This window comes from Anomaloglossus baeobatrachus, chromosome 3 (assembly GCF_048569485.1).
Source record: "Anomaloglossus baeobatrachus isolate aAnoBae1 chromosome 3, aAnoBae1.hap1, whole genome shotgun sequence".
Taxonomy (NCBI): Eukaryota; Metazoa; Chordata; class Amphibia; order Anura; family Aromobatidae; genus Anomaloglossus; species Anomaloglossus baeobatrachus.
In genome coordinates this window covers 286,094,343-286,105,685 of record NC_134355.1, presented here as the reverse complement: position 1 = coordinate 286,105,685, position 11,343 = coordinate 286,094,343, and the positions used below count along the sequence as shown (strand labels likewise).

General features: G+C 43.8%; 1 protein-coding gene across 1 annotated transcript in view; it reads right to left on the bottom strand.

Annotated features, from left to right (window-relative positions):
* Nucleotides 1-1,017: 1,017 nt before the first annotated feature.
* Nucleotides 1,018-11,343, bottom strand: part of TMEM244 (transmembrane protein 244) — an 80,401-nt gene continuing 70,075 nt past the window's right edge. The window contains exons 5-6 of the mRNA XM_075338275.1: nucleotides 7,942-7,986; nucleotides 1,018-1,175 (exon numbers count right to left, since the gene is read on the bottom strand). Of these exons, the coding sequence (XP_075194390.1) occupies nucleotides 1,081-1,175; nucleotides 7,942-7,986 (140 nt within the window). The 3' untranslated portion in view covers nucleotides 1,018-1,080. The remainder of the gene's footprint in view (nucleotides 1,176-7,941; nucleotides 7,987-11,343) is intronic.

The window sequence follows — 11,343 nt, the reverse complement described above, 5'->3', positions numbered from 1 at the left end:
AAGGATCCATTTTAAACACTTAGGAAGCCTTTGCAGGTGTTTTGTGGTAATTATTCTAATTTTCTGAGATAATGACTTTTGGGTTTTCATTGGCTGTAAGCCATAATCATCAACAATAACAGAAATAAACACTTCAAATAGATCACTCTTTTTGTAATGACGCTATATAATACTGTATATGTGCTTCCTTTTTTACATTGAATTAATGAAATAAATAAACTTTTTGATAATATTCTAATTTACTGAGATGCACCTTTATCTTTAAGTATTCAAGTAAAGTGTATTTAATGTTGGACCCATATAGGGCAGTGCTCCACCTGACAATCATCCAGCAAAAAGAAAAAAAAACTGGTGGCACTCACCCTTTGTAAAAATCTTCTTTATTTCATCACAGGAGATTTTAATTTTCAAATGACATAAAGAAGGTTTTTTACAGGGTGAGTGCCAACAGTTTTCTTTTCTTTCTGCTGCACCATTTTTATATATATTTTCCAATTTATTTTTTGACACAGGCTGTATAGAGAATTAACCTTGCACAGCTGTCACAGTGCTATGTAAAATTTGATAAAATACTAAGTAGGGTTATTAACACCCAGTTTTAATTGATTACAACATGTGTGGTCAGGAATCTCTGACATGAGGTTTCTAAATACCATGATTATCTTTTTATCAGACATATAGACCAGGATGAAGACGAGGATTAGCCGCCGAAATGCGCCTGTGTATTCATGTATTTTTTATTGCCAATATACATTATAGCAGCTTTTATACAAAAACTTAAATAAAAATTAAATTTTATAGAACCTTAATTGTCTTACAACTACCGCTGGATTTTTTTTTCCTTTTGCTGGCTGATTTTACCTGATGAGCTTCTATCACTTCCATGTGGAGTCCCCGAGACTCAAAGCTGCTACATATACTATCAAGGGAAGGTAAGCTGGCTGTATTTTCATTTATTTTTTTAAAAAAATGGACAGGTGAATTGATATCTTATTAAAGGACTTTTATTTTGTTTCACAGTTACTTAGAAGGCAGTGATTTTTTTTTACTTCAAATATTTGCCGAATTAGAATTATTAGCTCAAAAATCATTCAGGTCCGGATAGATAAAGTTGTTCTTGTACAGAAAATAAGCCAGAATTTGTCCTCCACAAATCATCGCTGTCAAACCAATGCCTAAATACAAAACAGAAAAAGAACAATTGCTTAAGTTATTCAATAAATATCTTACAAGTAACTATTTGTATGTACAGTATATTTGAAGAGAGAAAGTAATACATAGTTCACAAGTAAGTATAATATATTAATGGTCAATAATTAGCACTAGATGGTGCTATGCTACATAAAATGAAAGCTTGCTTTATGAAATTTATGAAACTGGGCTTGTAATAAGCTGGAAAGCCATGTATAGCTACAACCATCTCTTTTTATGATGCTGTGCATCCTAAATTGACATTGATAATAATCATATAGCAGACAAATGTATAGTCTCTACAGAAAAATCTGCATATTTGTTTGCAAGCACAGTGTAATTGTGATTGTAATTATTCTCATTTTACAGCTCAAATGAAATGCTATTAATGAGTTCATATTTTATTGAACTACTAGAAGGTGGCCCGATTCGACCGCATCTGGTATTCTAGAATTTATTGTGTAGTTAATGTATGATATGCTGTTGTGTGTAGTTTCCGGGTTTTTGGTAGGGCGCTGTAAATGTTCTGGGTGTTGTCTGGGTGTGGGGGTGTGTGAAAGCGGTGTTGTTTGTGATGCGTTGTGTGCATTGCATTGCTTGTGGAGCGCTGTGTGTCTGCAGCATTGTGTGTGTGTGTGGTGCTGTGTGTGTTGCGTGGCTTGTGAGGGTGTGTGTGTGTTTTGGGGGGAGGTATGTTTTGTGCAGTGTGTGTGTTGAAGGAGTAGTCCTGGGGAGAGAGGAGTATAATAGAAGTAGTCCTGGGGGGAGAGGAGTATAATAGCAGTAGTCCTGGGGGGAGAGGAGTATAATAGGAGGAGTAGTCCTGGGGGGAGAGGAGTATAATAGGAGGAGTAGTCCTGGGGGGAGAGGAGTATAATAGGAGGAGTAGTCCTGGGGGGAGAGGAGGATAATAGGAGGAGTAGTCCTGGGGGGAGAGGAGGATAATAGGAGGAGTAGTCCTGGGGGGAGAGGAGTATAATAGGAGGAGTAGTCCTGGGGGGAGAGGAGTATAATAGGAGGAGTAGTCCTGGGGGGAGAGGAGTATAATAGGAGGAGTATTCCTGGGGGAGAGGAGTATAATAGGAGGAGTAGTCCTGGGGAGAGAGGAGTATAATAGAAGTAGTCCTGGGGGGAGAGGAGTATAATAGGAGGAGTAGTCCTGGGGGGAGAGGAGTATAATAGGAGGAGTATTCCTGGGGGAGAGGAGTATAATAGGAGGAGTAGTCCTGGGGAGAGAGGAGTATAATAGAAGTAGTCCTGGGGGGAGAGGAGTATAATAGGAGGAGTAGTCCTGGGGGGAGAGGAGTATAATAGGAGGAGTAGTCCTGGGGGGAGAGGAGTATAATAGGAGGAGTAGTCCTGGGGGGAGAGGAGTATAATAGGAGGAGTAGTCCTGGGGGGAGAGGAGGATAATAGGAGGAGTAGTCCTGGGGGGAGAGGAGTATAATAGGAGGAGTAGTCCTGGGGGGAGAGGAGTATAATAGGAGGAGTAGTCCTGGGGGGAGAGGAGGATAATAGGAGGAGTAGTCCTGGGGGGAGAGGAGGATAATAGGAGGAGTAGTCCTGGGGGGAGAGGAGTATAATAGGAGGAGTAGTCCTGGGGGGAGAGGAGGATAATAGGAGGAGTAGTCCTGGGGGAAAGGAGTATAATAGGAGGAGTAGCCCTGGGGGGAGAGGAAGATAATAGGAGGAGTAGTCCTGGGGGGAAAGGAGTATAATAGGAGGAGGAGTCCTGGGGGGAGAGCAGGATAATAGGGGGAGAGCAGGATAATAGGATGAATAGTCCTGGGGAGAGAGGAGTATAATAGGAGGAGTAGTCCTGTGGGGAGAGCAGGATAATAGGAGGAGTAGTCCTGGGGGGAGAGGAGTATAATAGGAGTAGTCCTGGGGGGGAGAGCAGGATAATAGTTGGAGAGCAGGATAATAGGAGGAGGAGTCCTGGGGGGAGAGGAGTCTAATAGGAGTATTCCTGGGGGGAGAGCAGGATAATAGGAGGAATAGTCCTGGGGAGAGAGTAGGATAATAGGAGGAGTAATCCTGGCGGGAGAGGAGTATAATAGGAGTAGTCCTGTGGGGAGAGCAGGATAATAGGAGGAGTAGTAGTCCTGGGGGGAGAGGAGTATAATAGGAGTAGTAGTCCTGGGGGGAGAGCAGGATAATAGGGGGAGAGCAGGATAATGGGAGGAGTAGTCCTGGGGAGAGAGTAGAATAATAGGAGTAGTAATCCTGGGGGGAGAGGAGGATAATAGGAAGAGTAGTCCTGGGGGGAGAGGAGTATAATAGGAGTAGTAGTCCTGGAGGTGAGGAGTATAATAGGAGGAGTAGTCCTGGGGAGAGAGGAGGATAATAGGAGGAGTAGCCCTGGAGGGAGAGGAGGATAATAGGAAGAGTAATCCTGGCGGGAGAGGAGTATAATAGGAGTAGTCCTGTGGGGAGAGCAGGATAATAGGAGGAGTAGTAGTCCTGGGGGGAGAGGAGTATAATAGGAGTAGTCCTGGGGGGGAGAGCAGGATAATAGGGGGAGAGCAGGATAATAGGAGGAGTAGTCCTGGGGGGAGAGGAGTATAATAGGAGGAGTAGTCCTGGGAGGAGAGCAGGATAATAGGGGGAGAGCAGGATAATAGGAGGAGTAGTCCTGGGGGGAGAGGAGTATAATAGGAGGAGTAGTCCTGGGGGGAGAGCAGGATAATAGGCGGAGAGCAGGATAATGGGAGGAGTAGTCCTGGGGAGAGAGTAGAATAATAGGAGTAGTAATCCTGGGGGGAGAGGAGGATAATAGGAAGAGTAGTCCTGGGGGGAGAGGAGTATAATAGGAGTAGTAGTCCTGGAGGTGAGGAGTATAATAGGAGGAGTAGTCCTGGGGAGAGAGGAGGATAATAGGAGGAGTAGCCCTGGAGGGAGAGGAGGATAATAGGAGGAGTAGTCCTGGAGGGAGAGGAGGATAATAGAAGGAGTGGTCCTGGGGGAGAGGAGTATAATAGGAGAAGTAGTCCTGGGGGGATAGGAGTCTAATAGGAGGAGTAGTCCTGAGGGTATAGGAGTCTAATAGTAGGAGTAGTCCTGGGGGAGAGGAGTACAATAGGAGTAGTCCTAGGGGGAGGAGTCTAATAGTAGGAGTAGTCCTGGGGGAGAGGAGTATAATAGGAGGAGTAGAACTGGGTTGAGAGGAGAATAATAGGTGGAGTAGTCCTGGGGGGAGGTGCCTATTAGGTGGAGTAGTCCTGGGGGGAGGTGTATAGGTGCCCAATGTGTGTGTGGGGCGTGGCCAAGCGGGCAGAGTGTATGGGGGCGTGGCCGAGCGGGCAGAGTGGGTGTCTATTAGGTGGAGTAGTCCTAGGGGGAGGTGTATAGGTGCCTAATGTGTGTGGGGGGCGTGGCCGAGCAGGCAGAGTGTGTGGGGGGCGTGGCCGAGCAGGCAGAGTGGGTGTCTATTAGGTGGAGTAGTCCTGGGGGGAGGTGTATAGTTGCCCAATGTGTGTGGGGGCGTGTCCAAGTGGGCAGAGTGTGTGGGGGGCGTGTCCGAGCGGGCAGAGTGCGTGGGGAGCGTGGCCGAGCGGGCAGATTGTGTGGGGGCGTGGCCGAGCGGGCAAAATGTGTGGGGGGCGTGGCCGAGGGGGCAACTATGCAAAGCGGTTTCCATAGTTACCCGATGTGTATCATATTTACCAGCGTACGCCGACTCCGAGACACGTGTGTTGGGAGCCAGGGTAAGCTAGTAAGTTTGGTACACATCAGGTAACTATTCAAAGCGACAGTGCTGGTTCACTTTTTTGTTTGTTGGTCTCCTGCTGTGCAGCATGCATCGGCGTGTTTGACAGCGGGAGATCATTGAGGGTGATTTTTTTGATGTATTGGGCCAGGTGCCTGGCATTATCTAATTAAGGTGCATTGTTTGTGCACCAGCTTACATCCATTAATAATTCTAAAAATATTGTGGGTGATTTACTGATACTACTGGTTGAGTGCTTTGCACCATTTGATTAGGGTGCAATAATCTGGCACTAATGTGAAATCAGAGCCGATAGACCACGAGCTATCAATTTTATAATTATCAATATATGTGCATTGGGTGCATATCTTTGATCTCCTATGGTAGATTGGTAGGTTAAGTGAGGGGTAAGAGAAGGTTAGCCGACGAGGAACGGGGGCGTCCAGACAAGTTACGGTGTCATACCTTCCGTTGGCAGGTAGCGGTCAGCATTAGGTATATAGTAGGGTCATTGTAGGAAGGTATTGAGTATAATTTTTCCACAATTTGACCCGTATTGTTGTTGAAAGGAGATTTCTCCAGTGTAATCTGACCTCTGCCTTTAATTATCAGGAACAAGTAGTATATCACAAAATACTGTTCTTTGGATGATCCCTCTGTTTAATACGGAACTTAGTATGCAGGTGAATAATATTTCTGAAGCTGCCCGGCGTCTGCACTGTGAGCACCACTTCCATTATAGGGATAGATTGTTGTGGCCTCTTTCATCACTCATTGTATAGCTAACGGCATCTGTAACAGCACCCCCGGCAGTGACTGACGGGTAGTTCTAATATTTAGCCATCTGTCAGTGACTGCCAACAGCATGGTTATAGTGACCGTTCACTATGCACTGAGCGGTGAGTGACTTCGCCCTATGACTGAAAGCCTAAATTTGATGGGAGAAATAAAGTTAATTTTCTCCCAGCAAAGAACCTCTCAGTGCAGGCCCTGAGCAGCTTGAGAATACTATTAGCCCATAACCCTATATCTGAAAGTAAATAACATTTTTTTTTACATAACAGGTTCTCTTTAACCCTTTTATGACCTTGGATGTACCTATACGTATTTGATTGGAGGTACTTACTGACCTAGGACGCATTGGTACATCCTAGCAATCGTACTGGCACGATTGCCACTGGGGACTCGGCCTTGCCGACAGCCGAACCCTGAATCTCATAGCCAGGGTCGGTCCCTTCACCATCCCTGTCTTTTTATCCTCATAAATGCTGTGATTCATATCAATAGTAGAATTTAGGGGACTGGGAGAGGGATCGTGCTCCCTCTCCCCTACGATCGTTGCCTCCGCGATGTAATTGCAAGGGTCTGATCATCACCGTGGTGACCCAAGGTCATCATTACAACTTCCAATTTACCTGACTACGAGAAGCCTCAGGGATCATGCCTGCAGCATGATCACTGAAGCTTCTGACAGCTGCACTGAACTGTAATGATCGATCATTGCAGTACAGTGCAGTTGTGATCAGAGCAGTGAAAGGTAATTTCTTATGTAGGGACTAAGTAAAGAAATATATATTTGTGTAAAAAAGCAAATAAATAAAGAAGTACACATATTTGCTATTGCCGCATCTGTAACAACTCAATCTATAAAACTGTCACACTACTGAGTACTAGTGATCACCATAAAAAAGAATGGAAAAAGTAGTAAAAACTATGTCTTTTCATTATAGAGCTGACAAAAAAAGTGGAATAAAATGTGATCAAAAAGTCATATATAAATAAAAATAATACCGCCGAAAATGTCATCTTGTCTGGGAAAAAAAACAAGCCACTTTACAGCTCCATCAGCCAAAAAATAAAAAAGCTATAGCTCTCAGAATACAGCAATGCAAAATCTATTTTTTTTTTCCATAAAAGAGTTTTTATGGTGGAAAAGCGGAAAATAAAAAACTATATAAATGGGGTATCGCTGTAAATGTACTGACCCAAAGAATAAAGCTTTTTTTTTATCACTTTTACAATATGGTGAATGGTATAAAAAACAAATACAAAAACTCTTGAATTGCTGTTTCTTCTTGATTCTGCCTCACAAAAAGCAGAACAGAAAGCAATAAAAAAAATGATGTGGCCCAAAATAGTACCAATAAAAACTCCAACTCATCCTGCCAAAAACACTTCTTAAATTTTTTTATTCTGAGACCCTCCTCTACGTGTCTTCCAGGGTATTTTGCATCCCTACTTCTATTTTTTGGCAGCCCTTGCACATAGTGCATAGGCTTTAGGAGTCTATGAGTTCCACTACCTAATAATTTTACCAGAATGTGTAGGAGGCCTTCCTTTATGTCTGATAAAGGGTGTATCGGAGTCTCTCTTCCTTTTAATTTTTGACAGGACAGTTCTTGTATTATCCACTTAGGCTTTGTGAGATTCAGAATCCGTACTTAGTAAATTAAACAGGATGTGTCTGACCATGTCACATACAACACATGTCCAGATAAGGTAGTAAAATGTTAAAATTACGTATGCTCTTGAATATATTTCCCCCTGCACTATGTAATCTACTGTTATCATAGGCAACGTGGAAATATGACTATTAAAGTGGCCTTTTTTTTCCTTTTTTTTATTTTGCCTTATCTACAAGCCATTATACAGGAAAGACGGTTATCTTTGGTTTTGTATGTTTTATGGTCAGTCTGTTAAAGTGTCGTAATATTTTGACAATATTGTTCCCAGCAGTGACCTGGGAGTCAGAGCTGTGTCCAGGCATTTTCCCCTTATTCCATTTGAGTGCTGTTTCTATCCATTTTAGAGATTTTAGGGCCTCCTCAGCCATCCTAGGGGGTTTTCTGGAAAAATGCTCAAGTTTCTGATTGACTTCCATTATACTCGTTACTCAAATTGAGCACATCCAAGAGTCCAATCTGTTTGTTCTTGTAATGAGTGAGCACTAAAATGTTTGATTGCTCGATATTCAAGTCAAATACAATAAATAAAACAATGATCACAACAGCGAGTAATAATATTAGTAAATGCATATTTACCTATGGAAGTCCACCAGTGCTCAATAACAGGGAATTCGACATTAACTACATATAAAAATAGAAATAAGTGGTTACATTTGGTTTCACAGATTACCGTTCAGGCTTTAATTAACAAGTGCATTCAAGTATAATGCCAGCTGTAAGGTGGGAATTGGAGTTTTAACTTGTGTTTGGCTCTGATGGCTTATAGTTAAAATTATTAACTAGAGCATGAAATGTGCTCACTAGGAACATCTCACAGGTAATATTCAATGAACCGTTGAAATTCGACAGATATCATTACAATCTATGTTACATTTACTCTATAGTAATGTTCCATTTTGCAGCAGTCTGCTACAAATTTACGATACATGTCTGTAATCACTGCTCAATTTATGGGTATGTTCACTGTTCACAAATACAACAAAAATTTAGCAACAGAAAATCCATACAAGGGATTAAGGCTATTTCTTCAGCATGAGTATGGATTTCTATAAACCACATTCAGGTGAAAGAGACAATTTCAGAAATCCCTGCAACAAATCTTTATTTGAAGTAATCCTTATTGGAAGCCATATTGACCCATGTGGATCTATATGCTACACAGACTTATAAAGACTATATTGTGCAAATGTGATCTAAAAGATATATTTGTATTAAAGTGGTCATCCCCTACTTTAAAAGTTAATGTTAGTGAGTCCATGATGGGGTACTAAACTTAAAAAAACTTATACTCACCTCCCAGACCAGCACTGATTTACTGCACATGGTACTACGTATCCGGTAGATCTCCTGGCATCAAAATGCATCCAGGGAGACAATGCAGTAAAGCTGGTTCTGGAGGTAAGTACCGTATTTTTAGAATTATGAGGGGTGCATCTTAATATCCGAATGCACCATACTGGGAGGTTGTGGAGAAGGGTAGCTGGGAGCTGCAGGCGCAGTGCTGGGGCCTGTGCAGCGGCGGGCTGTGCTGAGGCCATGCGGTTTGGCGGGCTGTGCTGGGGCCTGTGCAATGGCAGGCTGAGATTAGGCCGGTGCGGTGGAGGGCTGTGAGGCAGGGACATCCTGAAAATGTTGCGGTATTCAAAAAATGGCGCATGTGCTGATGTAGCTCTCGGCTCTAGATCTCATCTGTGCATGTGCCACCTCCCTCCCATTGACTCCGAGCAGTGATCTTAAGGAAAATGGCACCCAGAGGTGGTGTGTGCGCATATGAGATCTCGGCTTGTCATTGAGCCGATTGCTCAATCTGTGCACGTGCTGACTCCGGGTGCCATTTCTTTGAAGACTGCACCGCCGACAGGTTCTGGAAGTTGCCTACCTCTCAGTATCTGGGACAACAGCCGCCCGCACCGCCTAGTGCATCACCCTGCTCCACCACCTCCCCTAACATCTGTGACCCCGCTCCACCACCACTGCCATCCCCCCGGTAAGAGACTGCTGGATTGTAAGATTGATCCAATTTTTTTTTTGCCTTTTTCTTTCTCTAAATTTGGGGTGCATCCTATAATCTGGTGCGTCTTATAAACTGAAAAATACGGTATTTGTTTTTTAATTACCCTATCCTAGCCTCATTAACCTGGACAGCCCTTTTAATTAGCATTTACTGGATAGAATAAGGTAGTTTATATAAATATTCAGATGTTTAGCAATTGGCATTAGAGTGATAGCTTTAGTCTGCCACAATTTGAAGTGTTAACTTGAGCTATAATACCCACATTCACTATTTGTTTTTTAGATATCCCTACCCACAAGTGAAAAATATTGCAGTGACAGAGTAATTTTATACTAGTTTGGTGTTCCCCACCCTAGAGTTTTGTCAGTGTTCCTCAGAAGTCAGCTACCCTAAGCACTCTTGATTTTAGAATTGTGATGGAAAAGTTGCTTTAACCTGCTAAAAGTGAACCTGTCAGGTGTAATATGCATCCAGAACCACGAGCAGTTCTGGGTGCATATTGCTAATATCTGCCTAACCGTCCCTGTATATACCAGCATAGATAGTGTTTCTCTTTTACCGTATGCTAATGAGCGCGGGGACTAGTCCCCTGGGTGTTAGTTCCTCTGGCTAGTTGGCTCCATTAACATGTTAGTACGCCACTTTTGGCGTACTAACATGCTAATAAATGTGCAGTGTCAGAGGATGATCTCACTCACCTCTCCGCCGCTATTGCGTCCGACGCTGGATTTCGGCTCAGTGCGCATGACCCTGGAGTTCAGGTCATGTCCCCTACTTTAGTTTGAAGACAGGACGCGTACATCTGGCTTCATAGTGTGCATGAGCCGAAATTTAGCGTCGGGCGGTGATTGCAGTGGAGAGGTGAGTGAGATCATCCGACTAGCAAGGCGAAACTAACGCCCTGGGGACTAGTCCCCATGCTCATTAGCATATGATAAGAGATGTTTAGAAATACAAAAAATAAATAAAAAATATGAGGCATTAGAATAATACCTCATATATTTTATATATTTATATATATATTTTTTTTTTTTGCACATAACAATTTATACAGGATGCATCTAAGCCCCTTAATGTAGGCCTTGTATATTGGAGTCCCCGTCCCTGTATGGTGCACTTAGATAGTACTGGGCAGCCCGCCTAGTCGAATAGTATCGGCGTAACTAATACCCTGCTAGCCAGATACTGTTCACCTACATGTGTGAACGGCGCCCTATACAAGCCATCTGTGTGCAATTTTATCATCCAGCAATCGCCCCCTCAATCAATTGGAAGTGTGTGAGTGATTTCCTTCTCCTTCACCTGTGATGCCTTAAGTTTATTGTGGATCTTGCTGCATCCTGCTAGTGCATTAGTTTCTTGTCCTGGGGAAGTTATAACTGCTACCGAGCTACAGTTGGATCTAAATTAGTTAAGGGACAAAGGTTTTATCTTGTTGACTGGGAGGGTTATGGCCCAGAACATCGCTCCTGGGAACTAGTGGAGAACATTCGGGCTCCTGCTCTCATTGCGGCCTTCGAACGTTGGGGAGGAGGGGATGTAAGAAGGGGGGTACTGTTACACACTGAGGTGCAGCAGCACCTCAGTTTTCTCCTGTCAGGACCCCTGTTGTTCTGAGGCTGACACCCAAGTCCCCCGACTCCTGCCCGACGGCGTTCTAAACGGTTGGCCGCCACCCACAGTGTGGGTAGGACATTTTGGCGTTCTGAGTCTGTGTGGAAAAAGTGCTACTGCACATGCGCGGGAGTTTAGTGCTGTGTTTACCTCTATCTGTGCATGTGTACCACATGGCAGGATCTGATTGGTAGCGGGAGACGTCACCGCTGACGTGCTGCTATGTGATTGGTAGCAGGTGACGTCACTGCTGACGCGCTGCCATGCTATTAGTTGCAGGTGACGTCACTGCTGATGAGCTACCATGCTGTTGGTTGCCACGGACGTCACCGCTGACGTCACTGCCACGT